Source organism: Scleropages formosus, chromosome 12, assembly GCF_900964775.1.
Source record: "Scleropages formosus chromosome 12, fSclFor1.1, whole genome shotgun sequence".
NCBI classification, from domain to species: Eukaryota; Metazoa; Chordata; class Actinopteri; order Osteoglossiformes; family Osteoglossidae; genus Scleropages; species Scleropages formosus.
In genome coordinates this window covers 28274845-28298904 of record NC_041817.1, presented here as the reverse complement: position 1 = coordinate 28298904, position 24060 = coordinate 28274845, and the positions used below count along the sequence as shown (strand labels likewise).

General features: G+C 52.5%; 1 protein-coding gene across 4 annotated transcripts in view; it reads right to left on the bottom strand.

Annotated features, from left to right (window-relative positions):
- Positions 1-6156: 6156 nt before the first annotated feature.
- The window catches only part of LOC108930241 (double-stranded RNA-specific editase 1-like), a 49773-nt gene continuing 31869 nt past the window's right edge, over positions 6157-24060 (bottom strand). For all 4 annotated transcript variants that reach the window (XM_029256783.1, XM_029256784.1, XM_029256782.1 and 1 more), the window contains 9 exons: positions 17347-17421; positions 14325-15256; positions 11606-11720; positions 11206-11374; positions 10953-11104; positions 10038-10206; positions 8442-8623; positions 8181-8359; positions 6157-8100 (listed from right to left, as the gene is read on the bottom strand). In XM_029256783.1, the coding sequence (XP_029112616.1) occupies positions 7924-8100; positions 8181-8359; positions 8442-8623; positions 10038-10206; positions 10953-11104; positions 11206-11374; positions 11606-11720; positions 14325-15256; positions 17347-17374 (2103 nt within the window). In that variant the 5' untranslated portion in view covers positions 17375-17421 and the 3' untranslated portion in view covers positions 6157-7923. The remainder of the gene's footprint in view (positions 8101-8180; positions 8360-8441; positions 8624-10037; positions 10207-10952; positions 11105-11205; positions 11375-11605; positions 11721-14324; positions 15257-17346; positions 17422-24060) is intronic.

The following is a 24060-nucleotide window of genomic DNA, read 5'->3' as shown; positions in this document are numbered from 1 at the left end:
CAATCCGTCGCAAGGCACCCCAAGCAGGACTCGAACCCCAGACCCACCAGAGAGCAGGACTGTGGTCCAACCCACTGCACCACCACACCCCCGCAGTAAGAACAGCAACAGGAAAGAATGGAGGACATAAAGGTCATGAACTATGTTTGCAGTCTGAATAGTTCTGCTCGTTTTTGCCATAATTCCATGAGCAGAAAGTCCCACAGGTGAAAGAGCCTCCATGTGTCCTGTTTGGGCAGTAACTTCCACGCTGTGATGCGCAAATAATTCATAGGCTGGAAGGTGGGGGCGGGGGGCAGTACACATATTTCGTCGATGCTCCGATTGCGGAAAGAGGGTCGTTACACTCTGCTGTGTGAGGAAACCCTACTGGACGCTCCTCTGGACGACACCTCAGCACCTGAGAGCCCCTCTGCTGACCGGGCACCTGTGGGGAGACCGATGGACACGGCGAAGACGCCGCAGGGCAGCGGTCGAGGGTCCGCACTGTCCCGCACCTCTGAGACATAGGTCCACTTCCTTGGCACACAAATCCCCTTGTTGGTGTCTCACACACACACACACACACACACACACACACACACACACACACAGTCTGAAACCGCTTGTCCCAAGCAGGGTCGCGGTGAACCAGAGCCTAACCCGGCAACACAGGGCGCAAGGCTGGAGGGGGAGGGGACACACCCAGGACGGGACATCAGTCCATCTCAAGGCACCCTGAGCAGGACTCGAACCCCAGACCCACCAGAGCATGGGACCTGGTCAAACCCCCTCCCTCCCTCCCTCCCTCCCTCCCTGGCGTCACCTTCTTAGCATTCCGCACAACAGGACTTGCTGAGCAAATTGGAGATTCAGCCCTTAAATCACAGCGGCGCCCAAATAGCAGCACAGGAGTGTCATCTCCTCAGGCGCCGTCCCCTTCGAGTCCTTCTGTCACCTTCCATTTTCGCTGCACCTCGGCCTTCAGCGTGGAGACACAGGGAGGATGCAAGAGGGTCACGGTGATCAGGCAAATGGGAGAAAGAGGCCCTGAAGCCTAACGGGGTGCAGTTTCAACACCTGTCATAGGTAATGTGTGTGTGTGTGTGTGTGTCTGGATGTGTCTGGGTCATCTCTCAGGACTGAACACAGAGAAACGTTACATTTACATTTATTCATGTAGCTGACTTACAATTTTAGGGTTACAATTATTACAGCTACTAAAACTATTTACTCATTTATAGAGCTGGGTAGTTTTTACTGGAGCAATTCAGGATAAGTACCTTGTTCAAGGGAACTACAGCCAGAAGTGGGGCTCAAATCTACGACCTTTGGATCGAGAAATAGTAGCTCTGACTACTGTGCTACCTATAGTTACTACATTTACAGTTGTACATTTTAGCAGACATTTTTCTCCAAAATGATGTAACTCAGACAAATAGCCTTAGACACACACACACGATTATGGACGCAGCTTGTGTGTCCCACACCACCGTGTTGCTGGTTCACATCCCTCCAGTAGCCCCTATACAAGAGCTATTCAAATAGAAAATGTATAGATATTCACAGCCAATGGTGTTGGACTCGTTTATGGAGCTGTCAGAAGATCAGGAGAGATGTGGCTCTGAAGGACATGGGTTCGAGACCCTTCTTCAGTGCAGGAGAGATTCAGCAGCTCTGAGGGACACAGGGAGCTCATTCCACCACATCGGGGACAAAACTGAGAACTAATAAGGTTGCGATGTTACAAAGAGGGGACGGAGATGGACGGGGCACCGATGGAGGCTGGAGGCCTTTGTGGATGTTCACTGAAGGTCACTGAAGCAGCACGCAGATGGTCTAAAACACATCTGCACACGTGAGCCACACAGCAGCCGTCACAAGAGAAGAGCCACGATACAAAGGAGCAGGGGAAAAAGCGATATAATAATTAATAGACACAGATCATAATAAAGTGGGTACATAGGTGGTGGTTTGTGTCTAATATTCTGAGCCTGGAGGACGAATAAAAACTGTGGTCTTCATCTCTCGTCTCACTTTCCCTTCCGACCTCCTGTGAACTTTGACAAGGACACCTGTCAATTACCTGGCCGTCCAGCGTCCCAAGGGCAACCGAGATGTTCGGATATCCTCCGACGGAAGGGACCTGTTTACAGCGAAGAGATGAATGGAAGATGAGCCCTCACGTCGGAGGGCGACCGCGCCGTCCTCTCCTCCGCCGCTGCCCGATGGAGGGACTCCGTGCTTTTCATTTCTCCGTGGGCTCGGGGAGCTTGTCCGACTGGGGCCGGAAACCGGCACGTGGTCGTCCGGCGTTGAGCACATCGGGCAGCTGGAGCGAAAAACAGTCGTGGAGATGGTCGCGATGCGCTGCGTCCACGAGAAACGCTCGGCGGACTGAGAGCCAAACGCCGCAGCGGGACGGAACCCGGCGAACAGGAAAGGATCCCTGGATGTTGGGCTGCAAGCGCTCCGGCGGTTCGGTCCGCAAGAGGCGCTCCGCCTGTGGGCCGCTTCGGCGTCCAACTTTCGTCCCTGCAACAGCTGACATTTGAACTGCGCCGTAAGAGTCATCTTAGGAGTTCTGGAAAAACGGTGCTACGTGTTCGCCCCGTACACAGTGCGGTCCTGCACAACCAGGCAGCATTGCGATGACGCAGGCAAATATGCGCCATTTATTCATACAGCAGCCTTATGGGTCGGTACAAAGGCATTTTTCGTTTGTTCGGAACAACAACCGATCAGACGTCCAGAGGGACCGAGATGCACACCTGAGGTCTTAAACCCAAAAGGTTTGTGTCCCTCAGCGATGTCACTCTGGGCCTCTATTCCACGTAAGGGCGTGATGAAGCAGCCCGAAGGAGACAATGTGGAGTCGGACGTTTCTCGGTAACGCGCCGCAGCTCCTCAAACAGCACAGTGTCTCTGCTTTTCAGAGTGAAGGACACGCGGTGATCTGGAGAACTCCATGCCTTCACACAGTGAACCTCACTGAGTGAAACTGCAAGCGGCTGCGAAGGGAAGGAAAGAGAAATGAAGACGAGAAAAAGTAACGTTCAAAAGAAATGTTATTTTCTTATTACGAAAGGTGGTAAACGGACCCCCGGAGACAGACCCGTGTTTTTACACTGTCTCCGGATTCAGATTCTGTCTCTGTGGAGCTGTGACCCAGTTCTGTTCTGCTGCCGGTGACAACATTTCACGTAAAAAAGAAACAAAATAAACAGCGAGACATGAAGACAAGAACATGGTGAAAACGTGTTGTTTCTGCAGTATTAAAGTGCATCACATCTAATGGCTCGCGTCTCAAGTGTCCCGGCGAGGGTTTCACACGTCCGTCGAGAAACGTCCCCGAGAGGTCGCGCCCCCCCCCCGCCGTGGACCGGCCTGTCTCCGGTGACACCCCCCGTGAAGCCATAAGTGGAGCGAAGAGCCTTTAGAGGCGTCAAGGCATCACGACTTTGGACGAGCGACAGGTAATTGCGTCCCTCGCCGACGAATAAAAGACGAGGACGTTGTTAGGCGCCGTCTCCACAAAGGACTCAGCGTGGCGCCGCCGTCACTGACGCCGCTAATGGGCCCGGCTGCTGCGGGGCGACTCGGCGCTTCCAAAAGATGAAGGGCTGCTCAGCAACTCTAGCGAGAACTAATTAAGGTCCCGTTGCAGAGAATTCGCCAAAAAGAGGCGGCTCGAACGGGGCCCCCGGTGCCAGTCTCGCTGTCCGTGGCACGAAAACTGGAGCTCACGTTTGGTACTTTCGTCGAGCTGCCGACTCCACGGTCAGCAAGTGATGAAAGGTTTTGCTGAAGCTGGGCACCAGACCCCCCGTGGCTCCAGAGGACGTGGCTGAAACGAAGAGCCACCGTCACCGATGAGGCTCAATACCGCGATTCTACCGGTTCCTCTGTGTCCTTCATGTACAGGGTATCCCAGGGGAGAACTTGGGTTCTTGGCTGAAAAGGAGGGAGGTTCCACCGTGGTCACCCTGTGACCGTGACCTCAGGAGAGGCCGTCACACATCCCGGCTATGAGGGCAGCAGGGCGCGTAGCGGTTCAAGCTGTTACCTTGCAATAAGAAGGATCCAGGTTCAAATCCCACCTCCTGCTGAGTGCCCTTGACCAAGGTACTTGCCCTGAACTGATGCAGTAAAAATGACCCTAGGGTATAGATGGGTAAATCAGTGTAAGTAGACTGATGTACAAAACCTCACACTGTAAACCACTTCGAAGAAAAGTGAAAAAATTTAAAGCGCTTGCAGCAGGTGTTCATGGGAGCTCTGAACCTGCGGTCAAATGTAGGCCCCTCAGCTGCTGCAGTCCCGCCCCAGCGTCCCATCCGTGACGGTGGACAGGTCCCTGGATGATGGACATGATGGAGACCGGAATGAACCCTAGCAGAGGGAGGCACGACGATGCTCAGCTGCAGCACTCTTGACGGTGGTCGGTTGTCCCCAGATGAGCCTCTGCAGGCTGCCTGTCCTCTGTCCCCTGGAACTCTGTCACAGTTGGTTTCATATTATATTATATTATATTATATTATGTATTACATATATGTCATATATATAGATATATTACATATATGTAATACATTATACACAGTATATTCAAGAAAATGTTAAAAATGCAGACATCCCTTTATTTATTTATTGGCTAGGTTAAATAACCTTGGATGTTGCTATAATAAGGGGGTGCGGTGGCGCAGTGGGTTGGACAGCAGTCCTGCTCTCCGGTGGGTCTGGGGTTTGAGTCCCGCTTGGGGTGCCTTGTGACAGACTGGCGTCCCGTCCTGGGTGTGTCCCCTCCCCCTCCGGCCTTACGCCCTGTGTTACCGGGTAGGCTCCGGTTCCCCGTGACCCCTTATAGGACAAGCGGTTCTGAAAATGTGTGTGTGTGTGTGTGTGTTGCTATAATAAAGATATGTTGTAGTATTTTTAATTTTAACACTATTTACTTGGAGTTATGCCACTATTAAAAATCATTTTAAATAACTGAAAATATGACATGTTGTCTCCATGAACTCCCATTTAGTTCCAGTTTGTTATTGATCACCAACAGTTGGGAACACCAGACACAAAGTGTGTCATATACTCTTATTTTGGGTGGATGATCATTGGTGAAGGCCGCCAAAGTCCATCAATTCTTCGATTGGGAGGGTAAATATAGGTCTTTGCTAGAGACCGAAATTTTAGAAAAGAGAAAATACGATTATCAATCATTAAATAAACTGGAAAATGTATCTCTGAAAATTTGTAATGTGACTTTTCACAACATGAATATTACACTGTATTCTCACCATTTTTTAAACACCATAAAGCATTTCGCTCTGATCAAAGCTCCAGTTTTAGCCTCAGATTGTGAAGAAAAATTAGGAAGATTGCAGCTCTGGATCGGTGGATCAGTCCTGATCCTGATCCCAACGACTCGTAAGTGTTTCGATGAAAGAAAGGAGGAGCGACAAAGAAAGTAATCCAAGATTTTATTTATTCTCTTTCATGGTGAAGATCTGCGCTCCATCCTCACGCGTTCCCTCTGGTTTAAATTCATGTCCCCAAGATGGGTCGCGGCTCGGAGAACAAGCTCATGCAGTCGCTCCCGTCCAGCCCGTGCCGATGAGCCGTGGGGGGGGTGGGGGGGTCGTGAGAACCAGCCTGCTGGCTGGGATGTCTGAGTGTGGCCTTCCTGCACTGTAAACACACGCCACACCCCGGGGAGTAAAACCGCACACGCCGAGTATAAAAACGGGGAAGAACAAAGGCAGATATGAGTCCCCGGTGTGATCTGTGGTTCTGGAACCGAAAGCCATCGAAACGTGAACTAAAGCAGACGCTCCCGTGCGGCGCGACGTTTTCGACGGCCACGTCTGACACATTGCATTTCACCGTTAGAAACAAATTCACATTTACAGTATTTACAATCGTAAAACGCACAAGGAGTCAAGTGACCGAAGACGGTCGTATCCGTTCACAAAGCGAAAATTAATTATTTACACAAAAAAGTCATCTGGTAAACAAAAGTAGAAAAACAGAATCATTCAACATCGCTTAATAAAACAGCATTTAAAACACAACTATTCTGCTCTGGAAGTCGAGAGGAAGCGGAATCCCACAACGATGGTTTCTTTGGCAACGTCCGCTTAGATCTCCGGCAGAGCCCTGTGGGATGACTTCAGAGCGCGTGCGTGGAGCGGGCACCGGAGTCCACGTTCACACAACACACCGTTCAGGACACCGCAGGAAGCTCGTTCACGTTTCCCACTCCGGGTCTCCGCTCAGCAGCTCCGTCTCTTTGCAACCGATCACGACCGATGGCGGGTGACAGGAACGTGTTTGGTGGCAAAGCTGCGGACGGCGATTTAAAGTAATCCCCAGCGGCGACGTTACGGCAGAGGCGCCGGATCGGGCCCTGGTGCCGGAAGGTGAACGACGGCGGGTCAGACAGGAGACGCTCAGGTAAGAGGGCGCTAACGGACCACGTTTTCACTACAACGGGGCCAAACCGTAGCCCTACTGGTCGTCAGCGAGACGACGGCCGTCCACACTCCCGCGCGCCTCCAGAAAAGATGCGTTGAGTGCAGAGCAACGAAATGCAAACGGGCAAAAACGCCCGAAGGGTCTCCAGCTAATTTACATATTCAAGCTCATTTTGGTGGTACCTTACGAGTCTGTTAACACACAGCTCCTGCAGGCACACCTGTGCTGTGCGTATTCCTAGGGAAAACGAAACGCTTTCTTTCTACAAATCCGAATGTGACGAATCTGCGACGAGGCTCTCGTGACAGCATGCACGTGTCGGCAGCCCTGCGCGGAGCGGACGGCGACAAGAGAAACGCGTAAACGGGGAGCGAGACCCGGGGAAACAGGAGCCCGTTCGAGTCAAGAGCACAGCAACAACGTGGTGCTCGTGGGGTTCGCCGTCGCGAGCCGAGATCCTCGTCGCGGTGGTATTTACAGCCGACGCGATACGTCACGACAAGGAGAAGGACCTTGGACGCGCGTACTGGCCACAGAACGACTCCTCCCTGCTTCCAGCCCATCGGCTCACGCTCCTCTCCGGTCCGGGGTTTCATTCTACAACAGACATGCATGTTTTTTAGTAAACAAAGAACACATAATGAATAACACCACTTCAGTTTTAACCTTTTGGACTATATATCCATAAAATTGTTCATCTTTTTCCCAGCTGACCCTCAAGTTGTGCCAATCAGTCTGAATATTGCTATATGTGACAATGACACGACTCCACGTTACTCTTCAGACACAAGACGAACACGCCGCTGTGACATGTCACACACCGAAAACAGGTCCACGACAAGTTGGGTTGCAGCTGACTTTCCTCTAGTAAATATTATTGGCACCGATACTTATAACAAGGAGGAGAACATTCGGTTGTTTGTGTTTCTTCACGATTCTGTACAGCGGAAGCACAGAAAACCTCCCCAGGCCCTTTTCTCATTAGTATTATTGTTCATTTGTTTAACTGACGCTGTTCTCAAAAGCAACTTACGCTGTCGGTTTCGTACACCGAGCTCTTACAGTTGTTTACCCATTTATAGATCTCGGTCGTTTTTACAGTCCAGTGTAAGTAACTCGATGGGACCGGGAACCCTCAGCGGCTCTAAGTGCTGCGCCACCGCTGGAGAAAAGGAGATGAGGACAAGGAACGTCTCACACACACCGGCCCTTTCTCTGAGAGCACAGCAATGGTCACCTGGGCAACTCGCTTTTTTTTGGTACTTTGCAACTCAAAAACCAAAACTAAATTAAAGCATAAAATCTCAGCAATTAAATTGCCAAGACTTTGGGTAAAAAAAAAAAAAAACACAACATGGAAAAAAGTCTGAATTCAGGAGAGAGGAGCAGCGTCCGGGACACAGTGAAAACCAGAGTGCAGGACAGCGCAGAACCTCTCCGAGATCTCCAGCGGCCTCCGGTCCCCACTGGATCTCAGGAGCTCAGGGAGAACTGGTCTTGCTCGATGGGCTTCTTCACCCAGGCCCCCAGGCCGGCTTTGTGGAAGGCCTTCGTGAGCGTCCGCTTGGCGCAGTGGTAGTCCACGGCCGCCTGCTTGGCCTCGTGGTACGAGCCGGGTCTGGCCACGCGGATCCGCAGCGTTGACGAGAGCTGGAACGGAGTCATGCGGTCGTTCATAAAGACTCAAATTCTCTCTCCGAGCCTGTGATCTGAAGCGGGCTCAGCAGTACCTTGGCGTGAAGGCGCACCCAGCGGCTGTAGAGTGCATGCTTGCAGAGGCGCGACGGCCGCCCCATGTCATCCTTCCCCGTCGTGGCGTTGATGACTTCCAGCACCTGGTCTCCCACCGTCCAGTTGACGCTGAAGTTGGGCGCCTTCCCGGGCTGACGGGCTTCCGCATTGCTGATCCCTGCAGAGAGGAGCACAGGGGTCGGCTTGTTGACACACACTGAGCTCAGAGGGAACGTGGAGGGCAGAGCGGCAGAGCGTACCGCTGAGCAGGGGCCGGTTGAGGACGAAGGTCGGGGGCAGTGCCTCAATGTCGGCGATGCGCTGGTACATGGCGCGGGACAGGTGGTCTGCGTGGTACAGGCTGCCCAGGATGATGCTGGAGAAGTAGATCGGCTCCATGAAGTAACACATGAGGGAGCCCTGGACGCCGACCACGTTCCACCTGTGAATCACACACAGCAGAAACTCACACGTGGGGAGAGAGAGAGAGAGAGAGAGAGAGAGAGAGAGAGAGAGAGAGAGAGAGAGAGCGGTCCAGAGAACAAGAGGACCAGGCTGCCATGAACAACTGAGACCATCTGAAATGCATATGAAAGAATAAGATTTTGAGAAACACCATTTAAGCACACAAATGTTCATCAGCACTCAAGAGCCTCGAGGATCATGATCCTCACAGTGAGCAGTGCTCCAGGTTATGACATCTCAAAGACTAACGGTACTCAAGGGTAAGAAGCCTCAGGCATCAAGGACGTCAAGGTTAACTGGTCTCAAGGTTAATTCTCTTCGAAGCTAATGATCCAAAGTCTCGGGCTCCACAAGACTAATACTCCGCTCCAAGCGGCATGGAGAATGGCAAGGAAGCAAAGAGCAGCTCTCCCACTGAAGTGAAACTCCTCCTAGGCCTACTTTTCTCTTCTGGAATTTTCTCCCTCCAGCAGGACTGAGCTCTTTGTGATGCCCTCAGCATCCTGCTGTGGACCGGGCGTCTTGGTGCTGTGCAATCAGGGAGCTAATCAGGCATCGGCGGCTGCCCGCATGGTGGAACGCGCTGGGGGACAGGCTGAAGTGATTGGGGATGTGTTGGGCTGGGGGCGGCCAATCAGCCCCCCTGCACGTGGGGCCAAACACCATTTCCATCAACGAGCAAGATTTGAAAAGATTTTAAAATGTTCCAGCAGCAGGACGTTTTGCTGCAAAATTTCATCCTTAGAAAGAATAAATAAGACAACGTAAAAGAGTTAGTGCAGTAGTGATCCAAAAGTGACAAAAGTTAATCTGCGGACTGGACGCCTGCTATGAATGAAAGGCTTTTACAGTGTGTACCCCAAGGCCAGAGGACCCCAGACCGGGTTGTTCCAGGGCACTGTGGCACCATAACTCCAGTATAGCCAGCGGGAGCTCAGGAAAAGAAAAAATGGACAAGTTTCCTTGACTCCCATAGTCAACTCCCCACAAATCACATCTGCACCATCGCTCTCCGTGATTGGCAGCAGCCCACGGTGCTGTCGCACGCCTTCGTCCCTCGCAGCTTCTCATGGATGAGTGCCAGAGCTGAAAAGGAGGAGGAGGAGGAGGAGGAATAGGAGGAGGGGATGTGGAAGAACTGACAGGGACCGATGTTTTCAAGGGGGAGGTGTTTTAACAGACACTCTTGTGGCTGTAACCTTCAAGCCGTGACTATGAAGGTCCTTCAAAACGAGCAAGGTTCTGAACCCCTGACAGCGACCTGGAGTGACACCTCTCTTGATTACGTACCTGCATGGGCTGAGATTCATTTGGGTAATTCAAATCCCAGCCTGGAAACCCTCATCATGGTGAATCAATAGCTGGAAGGGGGGGGTGGGGGTTTCACCCACCTGGCGATCTTGTCACTACAGGACATGGTGAGCAGCCTCTCCCCCTGGAGGACCCCATCCCAGGTCTGGATGGTGTTGCTGGACCTCACGGGTATGGTACCCTCGCCAGATTCAATTTTGGTCCGCAGCTGCCCTCGAGCCTTTCTGTTGGGGTGTCGGTCTCCCTGGTCTGCAACCAAACAAATGTAGAAAGTGCCAATTACGCCAGGAAACACACAGGAGCGGCAGTTCCTCCAAAATGACAGTCACATCTGTCCTGTATAAAGTGAATTTTGAATAGAGACTGTGGAAAAAAGAAATAGGAAAGGCAATAATTCAGCCCTGACACACAGAAAAGACAATTAATTAAAGCTGAAGAAGCTGAAAGGCCTTAAATAAAAGATATGTTTCAATTATTCCGGTGATGTACATTTGGGCACTTTCTTCTGATATGTGTCCTAATTAAACAGAAATAAATTTTTAAAAAGTACAAAAGTAAAATGCAGCAGCTTGAATAAAACAATTAATCTAAGAGAGTGAATTTAGCACAGTATCAAAATTACTACTGTAGAATTTAAGACCGTCAGCCGAGCACAACAACGAACGAAGTCGAAGTCGGCTAGACGAGTGAAGCTATGAATATAAAAGGTATTTATGTAATGCAGCAGCCAATCAGCAGTCAGCAGCAGCGGCCAATCAGCAGTCAGCAGCAGTAGCCAATCAGCTGACAGCGGCAGTAATCAATTAACGATGAGGAGCAGCGGCCAATCGGATGATGGGAGCAGTAACCAGTTGGCTAATGCTGGAATGGCGCCACGACGCTCACATCGCTGCGTCGTAACGCGAATCCTAAACAAGCCGACACACGGACGGGGCAAAATAATAAACGAAGGTATTAAACAGTGTAACAAGTGGAAAGGGGTGCAAAAACCATACCCTCCACACCAGCCTCATGGGGCGAGAAGATGCGGGCATCGCCACAGGGTGAGGTGCTGATGTACAGGTGGAACTGCACGTTCTCCTTCAGCCTGTATCCGTGCCGCTCGCAGCTGCAGAAGATGGACCTCTGGTGCTCCTCCTTGTTGTTGCTGCCGGCAAGTACAGAGGGGGTAGAGCAGGGATGGCGTACCCGGTTAAGGGAGGCGTTTTTTTGTTTCCGGGAGAAAGCGCAGGGCGGCGAGGCACCCACCCGAGGAAGCGCTCGAGCTGCGCGTAAAGGTAGCGGATGAGGGAGCGTCGGGCAATGATCTCAGCGTGGCAGTCATTCAGAGCGAGGCCGCGGTCACTCATGTATTCGCCATTGATGCACTTGGTTCCCGTGGAAACACAGATCACCTGGGCCTCCTTCCCGTCGGTGCCTGAGGCGGGGGGCGGGAGGGGGGCGAGGCAAGGGACAAGGAAGGAGAATGAACACCTGTGGCTGCTGACAGGTGGGGGAACCCTCTTCGCGACTGACTAGAGCCAGACCTGCTGTCAACGGCGGCAAAGAAGACGTCGAGAGAGTGCGAGAGTAGAAAACACCCGACACACGACGTCACGACACGTTAAAATACGCTGTAAAATGAACAACCGAGCAAAACGCAGCTCACCAGTTGTCATGACAACCCCTGCCAGCACCTTCCTGCGTGCATGAGGTGAGGTGAAGTTGTCAGTCAGCTCGCTAAACTTGTCGACTACAAGGCGGGACACAGCATCGGCGAGGACCTGGGGAGACACACACGCACACGCACACAAAGTACGTTATTTGGAGCTGAGTGCCGCACGGCAGAATATTAGAAACACGAGATGGAGACGACACGCCGCTCACACCGAATCGCTCCGGATGAGCTGCGGAGCACGAACCCGCTTAGCGCCCCGACCGAACGGTTTCATCGTTCGACACTTTTCTAAATCGGGGCCGACGGAAGGCACGACGGCCAATCCGTTGGCGCAATGACTCGTTCTTGATGGGAACTACGATGAGAGATTCGGTCACATAGAACCCAAGATACCCTGTGGGTTTAAACCCACCCCTGAAGTAAGTGCAGGAAAAAAAAAAAAAAATAAAATTTTACATTCAACAAACTTGACTATTCGAACGGAATCCTAGGTCTCGGACATTTTTTCGTTCTCATATCTAATAACGCCACCTATTTTTATCCACTGCAGACGCATCAGTGGCTCCTCCTGTTACAAACAGGGTACGAGTTACACGTTTTAAACTTACGCACATTTCCTAGTTCGTTCACGTGCTGAACTGCGGACGATTCCAGCTGCCTGTTGCCGTGAGACCCTGAGATGCACCCCTCGAAATTATGAGAATTTAGCTTCGCAAAGAGATTCACTTCACTTCCCTCCTTCGTCTCACCAGGCATTTCTTCGCACTTAGAGGAGCAAACAGGAATGTCACGCGTCTCGGTGACCGCCGCTCCCATCCGGAGAATCCAAAACATGTCGGCTTGTTCTTTCGCATTTTTCTGACTTTACTCTTCTTTTTCTGCATTAAAGGTTTCAGGAAAACACGAACGCAGATCATCGCTCGCACCGCAGTGCTGCTGCACATCTGGTCCAGAGTAGAGACGGCGATGTGGGGAAACGCTCCCGGTCCGCGCCACCCGCGGAGCCGTCGCAGCGCGAGGAGGATGGGCGCGGAGGACAAACGAGCACGTATTTCGCCTCCCCGACTGCTGTCCCGTCCTGGGTGTGTCCCCTCCCCCTCCGGCCCTGCGCCCCGTGTTGCCGGGACCCCGCTCTGGACAAGCGGTTTCAGACTGCGTGCGTGTGTTACTATTGAAAGTAATGGTAATCGGCTCTTTGACTTGTGAGAATTCAGCTGAAATAGGGCTTTTGACGAACACATTGCCTCTGCAAGGTGGGGGAAGGCTGGATAAAAGAGCTGAGTGAAAACGAGCTGTATTTATACACCCTGCCAAGAGATGGCAGTAAAGAGCCACACCCAAAAAAACAGGGAACTCAACCTCAGTTCAACTCACCTCCAGATGGTTTACAGATTATGTCTGGTCTTCCTCACTGGTTATCGGTAAGAAGACCAGGAGACTCTGCACATGTTCACGGGATGAATCGCTCAACGGTCGGCAATAAATGGGAATTTGCGAAGAGAACACATTTTAATTTTCATGATTTTAAATTTATCTTAATTTTAACGAAGCTCAAAGTTTTTCAAGTGTCTATGGAGTTGAGCATAAAGTGAGTTACAAACAAACTTCACTCTCATTTGGGCTTGTAAGCTAGAGAGCCAGACTTTTATACCCCCTTGTACTTTTCACTGTCATTCAGTTGTGCTCCGACGAAACTTTGAGGCACTTTGGGGGACGGCGACGTTACCCTTATCGGGGCAGAAGCACAATGAGGCTTTTCACTACTTTCACAAAGAGGGTGAAATGAAGCGCACAGTTTACCGCTGAGGATGTGAGCCCAGAGAGCAGACCGAAGAAGGATCACCTTCGGGCACAGACCGGGGTAAAAGAAAAGCGTCTGAAAGCTAAGAAGGGAGTTGTTGTCAGAGAACATGTATCTGCCATGTAACTCAAGAGGGAGAGGAAGGAGGGAGGAGACCAGCTGGGCGATGGGAGAAGTGAGGAATGGAGAGATGGGAAAGCGCGGCCGGACGGACAGGAGACAGATGGGTGTGAAAGAGAGGCTGGAGAACGTGAGCGACGGAGGACAGAGAGGTGGGAGACAGAGGACGGAGACGGAGGTTACACACAGACGGGGAATCGGCAGATGGCTGGAGATCACAAGCGTTGGGCGATGGCTATAGCTGCCGAGCTCTGTCTGCAGTCACATGCACAAACAATGCCTTGTCACATGGCGACCGCACGTCAGTCACAAGGAAGCATAATGGGGCTCATGCAGGAGAAGCAAGAGCAGAAGCCAAGGGAGTCCACACATCGGCAGGCTGCCAGGGGCAGTTAGCAGGGGCAGTTAGCAGGGCAGTTAGCAGGGGCAGTTATCGTAACAATGACCTTAACCGTGATTGCTGGCAGTTAGCAGGGCTGACAGTGCGTCTCACCACCGGGCTCAACGGTCTCTTTAACGATTGGCAGACATGACGGGCAGAGTGTGTGCAAAGCGAGAATGTGGACACAGGTTGAGCAATCAGTTCTCTCATGCGTTTCAGAGAGGTTGGGAGTCGGTATTAATTCAGGTTAAAGTTTACGCCGACCTGCCGATCTCGGAGCGCGGACTAGAGGAAGGGGTTCGGACAGCTTACACGCCGACGCCTCGCGTACGAACGGGGCCCGCCGGCTCATGCTGACCTCCCTCACTCTGCAGTTAATCGCAAAGGGACTGGAACTGCGGCAGTACCTGCGGCAGGTGAAGCTGGAGGCCCTCGCGGGGGATGGGCTGCCGAGAGGGCGTCCGATCCAGCTGCACGTCGAAGAGGGCCGACAGGGCGGCTTGAGCGGCGCGCGCCTTCGCCAGCTTCTTGTTGCGGCCGGAGCCCTCGAACGTGCGCGAGTCCACCGCGACGGCCATTACGAAACTTTTGGCGTGGCTCTCGCCGCTCTCCGACACAAACTCGTACTTGAGGCCCGGCCGCAGCTCGTTGAGGATCATCACGGGGTTCTTGCCGCTAGAAGGCGGGGGGGACGTCAGGGCGGAGGGCGCCGGTAGCGGCGGCTGAGCGAGACCGTCGGCGCTAGGTTCGGCCGGCAACGGGTACTCCCCCAGTGACCCGTTGCCATCGGCGCCCACGTACAGGGACCCCCCCGGCGTCGAGGGCGTCTCGAAGCCGTTGAAGAGCGCGTCGGGGAAGTCAGCCTGGTCGGACGTGAAGTCGGCGTTGACGGTGAGGGTGCGGCCCATGGCCAGGTGCGCCTCCGACGCATTGGGGAACTGCACGAAGGAACGCAGAGCCTTCTCCGCCGCGCTCAGCTTGGCCTTCTTCTTGGTGGGGCCGGAGCCCTCGAAGAGCTGCCCGTTGACCTCTACGGTCATGGCAAAAACAGGCGCGTGCACGGGGCCCGTCTGCGACAGCAGCTTGTACTGCAGGCCGGGGCGGATCTCATTGAGCTGCATGAGCGCGTTCTTGGGCAGCACGGGACCCGGCGTTTTCTTGCGCTTTTTAGGCCGGAACTTGGCGTGCGCCACGCCGTTATTTCCCTCCTCCAGGGGCCGCTTGCGACCGGCGCCCGGGCCAGCGCTGCCGTTGGGGAGCTGGGCCGCCTCGCCCGCCGCCTCCTTGGAGGACACATTGTCCAGGTGACGGTTCTCCTTTACGTCGGTGCTGCACGAACCTGCGGTGCCCAGAAAGAGTAACTTACAGCGGCCTCGGTGCAGGATCTTGTAAATGCAAAATTTAAAGATTCCTTTACGTCTCTTTGCAACCAAACATGTGACGTGTGTTCCTTTTTGAACCAAAGGCTGCCAGGCAATCGCTCGCGCGTCATGCCGTGTCCTTCTGACATGCAGTAATTAGAGCAAATTTACACTTATGACGATATAGCGGACACAAATTCTTGTCAACTAAAGTGGAGAGCAGGAGAACCAATGGACATGTGCACATGCAAAAAAAGTGTTGAGAGATCCATTTACAACGGTTTTTATATTACTATTACTATTCCTAATTTTATTAATAGTTAATAGTTTGAGACTTTTTGTTTTCTTTTATGTTCTTTTTCCTTAGGGTGTCTTTAAAAAGTTATATGAAGGACAAGTTTCGAGATAAAGAAAATAAATCATTTTATTCATCTAATATTTAGAAGTAAAACTTTCAAGAGAACCAGTACAGCATGTTTAAATGTATGATCATCACATTAAAACTGAATATCAAAGATTAATTCCAAAAGTGATGAAAAACAAAGCTATGATGATGCAAATATGCGAGTAACTCTTACAGACTTGTTTACCGGTGCTTTTAAAACACCATCTGATTGAATGTTAAAAGCACAAGATTCTTTTTCGGATCATATGGCAAAAAAGTTCCGTTCGAAATTCTACGCGACAACTGTCACACACACATGATCTTTGCCAGGGAAGTGTGAGAAAATTGGGGCCCGGTGACTGGGGCCACATGGCGAGGTGTGAAAGACAGGTGTCCTCTAGCGAAATACATCAGTATCCGGGACGTGGGGCGATGCGGTCGGCGTGTCGCATTCAGACATACGCATGAAAAGGACGCTTTTCAGAGGTTAGGAAGCAGCACATCCACTTTACTGAGGCGCATGGCAGGAATGAACAGCAACCTCGTTCGATTTAACATTGAAGGAGAGATGTGGAGCGGAGAAAGGAACACACGTTACGGCGTCCCGTTGACAAAGCGCTCGGAACATGGCCTAAATTTTCATTTATAACATCCTCCAGCAGAAGCTCCATAGGTTACTCCTTCGGGTCTCCGGGAAAGAGAGAGAACCGGCGGGGCTGGACGGGGGCGGGGGGAGAGGACACTGAGGTGGAGGGTGGAGGACAGGTGAGAACATCGCTAGGAGCAGAAGAGCCCTGCAGGGAGAAACCGGAGGAGCCGCAGCAAGGCAGCGGATCTGCCAGGCCAGGAAACATCTGTGTTAAATCACATTCTTGTGTCACATGCACACGTTCACATATAAAAAGATAATTACCATCAAGTGGCACCATCGTACAGTAGAGTGTAACGGAAGCTGGCAGACGCTTGGTGCGGGGTGGGGGGGGATGTGCGCTTACAAGTGGGCGGAGAAACGTGCGCAAACGACGTGGCGGAAGTACAAGAGAAGAACCAAAGCTGAGAAGCAGCGTGATCTGGGGTGTCGCACAGGCGCTAGCCCTCCAAAGGGCACATTCGCTTGCCGCACCGGCCCCCCGACCCGGGAACGGGGTGCGCAGCCGGAGCGGGACGGCAGAGGCGCGGAGGGAAGCCGCCGTTCGTAACGTGACCCGGGGTACTGGCTTTCTCACGGCCTCGAACCCGTCACACGAGGCACGCGTGCAGATCGGCAGGTCGGCCCGGAGGACGGAACGTGTGTCGGTTCCACCTGTCGGCAGCTCCGCTCCTCAGCGTTACAATGTTTAATGTGCGGTTTGGTCAGCAGAGCTCAGCGTGTCTGTAAGACGGAGGCTGCAAACGGTGTTTTCATGAATAAAAAGCTGTACATTTAGAGCTGAAAATGGTAAGTAATAAAAAAAAGTGTTGTTACCAAACCAGAGGCTGCATTTTCACCACCTAAGATACCTGCTTCCACTGGGTCATTTACCCTCTTCATGTGGACACCTTCGGCAGCGCAGAGCGAGAGCCCAGAGAGCGCAGCTGAAGGAGACGGATTCAGGGGAACATCCTGACCCTCTGTGTGTGAGGGGAGGTGGAATGGGGGGTGGGGGGGGGGGTGGAAGAATCCAGGGTCAGACAGGAACTCACTCATGTTCTCCTCCTCATCCACTTCCATGACCTGGCACTTCTGCTGGAAGCGGGGTTGCCGGCCTGCGGCCCGACCTGTGAGGGGCGCGAAGGAGGACAGGTGAGGGTGCGGCACACGAAAACACACAGGACACCGCGTTCGTGCCGCTCTCGCTCTCTGACACGAACGCACAATCTCCGAGGGGCCGATTACAGCGCTCAGCGGTGCCGACGACAACAAGAATTTCCTTCCGTGGCGAGAGCATAAATATTCCGAGCGCGGCACTAATCTCGGCAAAAAGGGGCCCCTCTGACAGGCTGTAATAGCGCCAGGCGTCTATTGCCACTTTCATACCCGTTCCATCGTGCCTCATTTCCAGGAGCCCAACGAGAAAAATGCAGCTATTGACATGGACAGGCTTTCAGTCAGTGACAACAGGAGCACCTCTCTGCCATCGGCGAGAAGATGTCCCGCACGCCTGCCTCCGTTCCGTCATCGAATCGGTTTCCGTCAGCGCGTGTCGCCCAAGCCGTTTACCTTCCCCCGGACCTCACGTACTAGAGGCGTTTCCGCGCAACTCCTATGGCAGGCGAACCCCTGTCGACCGAATACGTCACGGAGCCTCTCGGCACCCATCGGCACGAGCGCGGAGCACCGATCTTGGGCCGACGGGCGGCGCAACGGTTAGAGTCGTCACCTTAAAATAAAATTCACAAACTGTGGTCTCAATCGCTGCGCCCGCTGCGTTTGCCCCGACCGAGAATCGATGGAGTAAAAATGACCCTGCCGCAAAGTAGGAGCACTCGAAGAAGGCAGGTTCATTAATGGACCCAGCCTGGCGTTCCTGAGTGTTTATTCCGTGAGACGGAGTCCCAAAAACACCTTCGCGCACGTGGCCAGGACCATGACAAAAGCAACAACATCACACCCGTCGCGTCCAACTGGTGACTGATGTTACTGGATCTGGGAAAGGGGTCAGTACCGCAGCGGCGATGGACAGAACCACAGCCGCCGGTCAGCCCGTGTTGCCCAGACGCTCCTCTTCCGCAGGACTTCGCCCGTTGCCGGCGATGCGCGACCACGCGGACCCCTGCGCCCTGCCGATGGACGTAAAATGTTATCACACACTTCCAGCGGGGCTTTCGCGCTCACCCTGGGGGGGGGCTGGTACCCTGGAGCACCCCCCCCGCCCCCCCAATATCTCCTAACAACCCCATTAACTGTGAATACACTCAATCCATTCATTAAAACGGGGCTTGCTAAACATTAATTTAATAAAACCTGCATATCGAAAGGCGCGGAATGCTTCTTGTTCCGAAGTTCGACGCAACGGCGCGAGTTAAAATGTATAACCCACAAAAGATAAAGGCCGCCGGAAAGCTGGGCACGAATAACTAACGGTTCGTTTACAAAAAGAAACTGACATGTTAAATAAGAGCAGAGCTGAAACAAAGCAACTGCGCGGGAGATAAAGCCGTGTCTCGCTGCCATTTTTCACGGCCGGCGCGCTTTTAATCTAAACTAAATGGCCCAATTAATCTCAGCTAACAGCCAGCGACAGCAGATATGCTGCTCCAATTATTGCCCAATTAAACACTAATATCCGGCAGCAGAATCAGATGAGAGGGATGAGTTTGTCTCCTGGAGGAGAAGTGCTCTGCCCAGCTGTAGCCTCTCCAGTCCAGGTGACCGCGGGACGCACAGCGATGCCACAAGCACCGGTGTCTCCTTAGACTTGCCGGTGGCAGCTGTACTTCTGCTCCTTTAGCTGCCAAGCGTGGAGCCACCGAAGACCGACAAGGAGCAGCGGAGTAGCGGAGTAGCGGTACAGGAGGAGTTCGGTCCGTCTGGTCCGTGGTCTCATCAGGGAGAGGACCGGGGAGAGAGGAGAAGTTCTTCTCTTGGACCGATCACCCCCGAGTGCCACAATGAGTCAAACGAGATTGACTGGGGGTTGCAAAGGATTATGGGAGTCCACCGTCCGAGGCAGAGAGACCAGTACGAGTTCCAGCGTGAGGGGGAAAGAGTCACTGTGTCACTGTGTGAGAAGAGCGCTCTATAAAAATGAATTGAACTGAATTGAATTGAATTGAACTAAATTGAGAAAGAGGAGATGAGAAACCAAGAGTGGATTTCAGAAGGCGAGTGGGAAGGAAAGCCCTGGAACGTACTCGGGACCGAACGCGGAACGGGCCGGTCCAAAGACAAACCTCTCTGCAGAGCCCTGGATAGCGGAGCCATGAAGAAAGTCCGAAAGAGACTGAGACACGGGGAGCTTGCGTTTCGAAGAGCCAGTTAACCGGCGAGATGACGCGGCGCAGATCTGCACGTCGAGCCCAACACGTGGAATGAGGACGGCAGAATAACGGCTCGTACGTCTCGGGACCGTCAACCAGCGGTGCATCGGGCCGCGGAGACCACGGAGAAGGGACCGCTTGCACAAACGCGAAACGCTCAGCTCCAGCCGATCCATTCGGAAGCGAGAGGCAGATGACAAGATCAAGGATGAATTACGCTCAATAGGTGGTTTATCCTTGAAAGTTTCCATATTACCATACGGTACACTTTACAGGAACATTTTTCCTGCGAAGAACAAGGACGAGGGGTGCAAATCACACATGGAGTGACTTGTAGTGAAAACTCTACATGATGAATGGTTAAAGATCGTGTCCTTGTGGATGAACCATATGAAATGAAACACGGGGGGGAAGATGACGCCCTTCTTACCGGTGCGAAGACACGGACACGGAGTTATGGGTCCGCCCACCTTGGTGGTTGAGAAAGGGGCCGATGGACACGCGCAGTACGAGGAGACGGGTGTTGCTCTCTGAATATTCTGTTTTAAGCGCCAGTCAGAAATCAACAAACACTTGAGCTTTCCTGTTAACTCCGCCATGGACGGTCCCAAGCCCGGCTGAGAGAGGAGGAGGGTGGGGCGCACGGCCAGCTACAGAAACGCCAATGAGGGAACTTCATGACATCTCGGCTCTTAAGGATGCCTGGAGAGCCCGTGTTGGCGGCCTATGCCCCAGGAGCGGTGGAAGGCATAAAAAGAAGAAGCCTTGCAATTAATCGTGGCTCTTATGAACCATTTTTTTCACGTTTCCCACTGCGGCGAGGTCTGACTTATCGTACCATTTTTGACGTGTGCCATCACGCACCCTATGCTCCATGACACGCACACAGCGACACGCACCCCGATGAAAGGCCGAACCGGAGAACTCACAGTCAATTGGCCAGCTCTTTGAAACGGGCACCACGTGCAGAGAAAGGCAGGCTGAGACACGCGCCCTCGCTCTCTTGGTGTGGGCCGTGGGTGGAGCCACTGGAGAGCGAGACTTTATTGTTTTGCAGTTTAATATCTATACGCTGGAGACTGGGACGCTGAGGGAGGTACTGGGGTTGGCTGGGGGGAACAGCATCATTACTGCTCTTTTATTGCCTGTTTATCCTGATATTCCTGTCCTAATTGGGGGCTGCCGGCGAGGCCTCAGGACAAAGAGAGCGAAAACAGAGTGACCTCACTGACCCTCTGACGGTTCCCTTCGGCAGCCCTTTATCTCTGCGTCCGAGACGGCGTTGCCTGAGAATAATAGTACGAGGGGAGCAGAGAGGAGCCCGCTGTCACAGAGGGGCCTTTCGCTCTCTTCTTCCAGCACGGTCAGAGCTGTGGTCCACCATTGCTTCCCAGGGCAAGGACCCATAAACAGACCATGTCCTACGCAGTGCTCCGTGAGGGACCACAATCACGAGTTTATCTCCATTCATCGAGACGATCGGCACAGCTGGAGCAACAGCGCGCAACACAAAGCACGTTTTCGAACCCCTGTATCGCTGCCTCCTTGAGAACGGCCTACCAGCTCCTCTCCCCGTTACTGTGGGTCAGGGACAGACCTCCCACCAACATCAGCACTCATTCTGGGGGTCAGTTCTCATGGAGAGAGTAGGACACAGTTCAGCCAAATGATCGCTGCATCATTAAAAAAAAAACCTTTAATTAAGTGAGAATGGACGAGATTCCTGAAACTCTCTAAAGGGTGAAGATATTACGTATTAGAAGAGAATGACTCTTGTTCTCCATCCCCAGGTACCCCCCAACCTGGCCCACTAGTCCTGCCCTGCTCTGGAGCGTTGGGTGAGGAAGGATCCTGACACCGCACTACAAAGTAGCCTTCAATAAAACGAACGAAAAATATATATTTGATATGTGATATTGATATTTCGGTCATATTTTATGTGTCCCATATAGACAAGTCCCAATAAACCAGGCGAATTCCTGGCACTCTGCCATTCGGGTCTCTACGGTGAAATAGCAGCGTAAAGAAGGTACCCGACAGCCGCGATCAGAACAAGCTGACGGAAGAGGAAGAGATGTTCTTTCCTGCTTCGTGGACACATGCGCTACTAAATGCTACTAAAAACTTGTGTGGTTTTTGAGAACTTTCCGGAAAGCTTAGACAAAATAAGCCCACTCATGTTTCTGAACTCACCTTCGCTCCATCATATGTCCATATTTCCCATAGTTTGATGACTGAGATGTATGCAAAGCAGTGGTTTTTCGCATGAATCACACAAGAAATTAAAGGTATTTCTTAAACATGGATTTTTGTAAATTTTTGCGACATTGCTTCCAGAGCGCAGTCTCTCCTGCTCTGCTCTGCAGAGTCATGGCGGCGTAGGACGAAGCGGGGACCTAACGGCAAAGACAAAATTATTGTGTGTGTGCGATACAACGATGGACTGCCAGGTGAACGCAGCGCGATCAATGAGGAGAGCTCCGTGGACACGCACTCTCTAGCCCCTGTGCTTCGAGCACATTTAGGGTTTCCATCTCTCGCCGTCTCCCGGCGGCGCCGCTCACATGTTCAGGACTCGGGCAACTGATGGCATTTTTTACGAAACTAAAGGAATAAGAGAAACGGAAGTTAACAGTCATTACGTCAGATTTTCCCGAGACAAACTTCTAGAACCGAGGCTTAGAAGATCGGGAATGATGCAAAATTGTTGTAATCTTTCTCAGAACACGGCTTTTCGGAGGAAACAAAAGGAGAGAAACCAGGGGCTTCTCAAGAGTTACAGGTGGACTTTGGGGCGGGGGGGTCGGGTCAGCGCGAAGAGCCATCAGCCTCCCCTCCGGTCGCCGCGTGTCTCAACAGCACCGTGCTCCACGGCCTGCGAGGGGCGCCGTCGCCGCTTCCGCCTCCGCCTCCTGAGAGGCGTACAAATAGGGCCCCTGCATGAATAGAGGGGCAGCAGGCGGCGCAGCGGTTACGGCTCCCACCTTGCACTCGAAGAACACAGCTTTGAATCCCACCTATTGCTGCAGTACCCTAGACCAAGGTACTTACCCTGAACCGATACGGTAAAATTGACCCTGCCGTACGAACGGGTAAATCAGCGTATGGCACTCTGTGTTTAAACCGGACAGGAAATTGCACTTTCCCAGGTTTTCCTTTTCTATTGTGCCAACGGGAGCAAACAAAGTCCTTGCGAAGCTTTCACACTGTTCTCCCGGCAACGGGACACCGGCGTCCCTGTTCCGCAGAGACAGAAGGCTGAGGACACGCGTAGGAGGAGCGTGATGGTTTCGTAATGTGACTGTGCCAAGGTCGATCGAGAGGTCGGGAACACGAGACGAGAAGGGCACCTGGGGCTCGACGGTTGGGGATTCATCCCGAGTCGTGGCTCGTGGTCTCCAAACATTGTGCCATACACACAGTCCCGCACGCTCCAGACAAGAGAGTCAAGAGCGCTTGCTGCCGGATTAAAAATTGTTGCAATCGGTACAATTATATGTTTTAAGGGGAGGACGCAACAGCAAATGTAATAACTTCAAGGAGTGAATTAATTCAGCAGGGTAGTTTCATCTTCCTCCAGCTGGAACCCATTATAATTATGAATATTTTGCACAAATTATGGAAACTCATGCGGCGAGTGATTTCATTTGTCAAAATCCATCCACAAAACACTTGAAAAAACATGATCGCTCCCCACAGGAAGGCAGACAGCCGAATGACATTTCAGCAAGACATTAAAAATACGTGGGGCTGACTTTGCGAGAACACAATTAAAGAGCGATTCAAAGGCTCGTCTGCCTTCAATCGGCCCCATCAGCCTATTAATTAAAATTCCACAGAGAGGATGGAAAACGGCAGCAATTCAAGCCACCGACTGTGTCTCCCGGAGAGAGAGAGAGAGCGAGAGAGAGGGATAAAAAGGTTTCCCTGCTATTAAACGCCACTGAGAGCTCAGTCATGTTTCCAAATGCTTTTCAAATTACCTGTGTTTCCCCTCCGCCGTGTCGCCTTTCAAAGCCCCCTTTGGAGTCGCCTCCCACCCCATTACACATTCTGTCAAAGTGGTCCATTTGGAGGAGCGGCAAACAACGTGACACACAACCTGCAGAGAGGGTGAAGAGTGTGTGTGTGTGGGGGGGGGGGGGGGGCACACCGAAAGAAGGGACAGCAGCCTGCTGAACTCCGCCAGTCCCCCCACACCATCACCACCCCTCCAGCGGGACATCAAATGAGAAGAGGGTCTCGCGTTCCACTCGGACACTTCGGCGAACTGAGCCTCCTGTGAGCTGCACCGTATCGAGCGGCGTGTGTTGGGTGTCCGTTTCGCAAGCGATTCATCTGCCCTCTGTGACCACACGCTGAGAGAGCGCTACCCATTGCGCACACGTTGGGGCACAGCAGTTAATGAATAGTAAAAGTCCCCAGTGTGGACCTGTT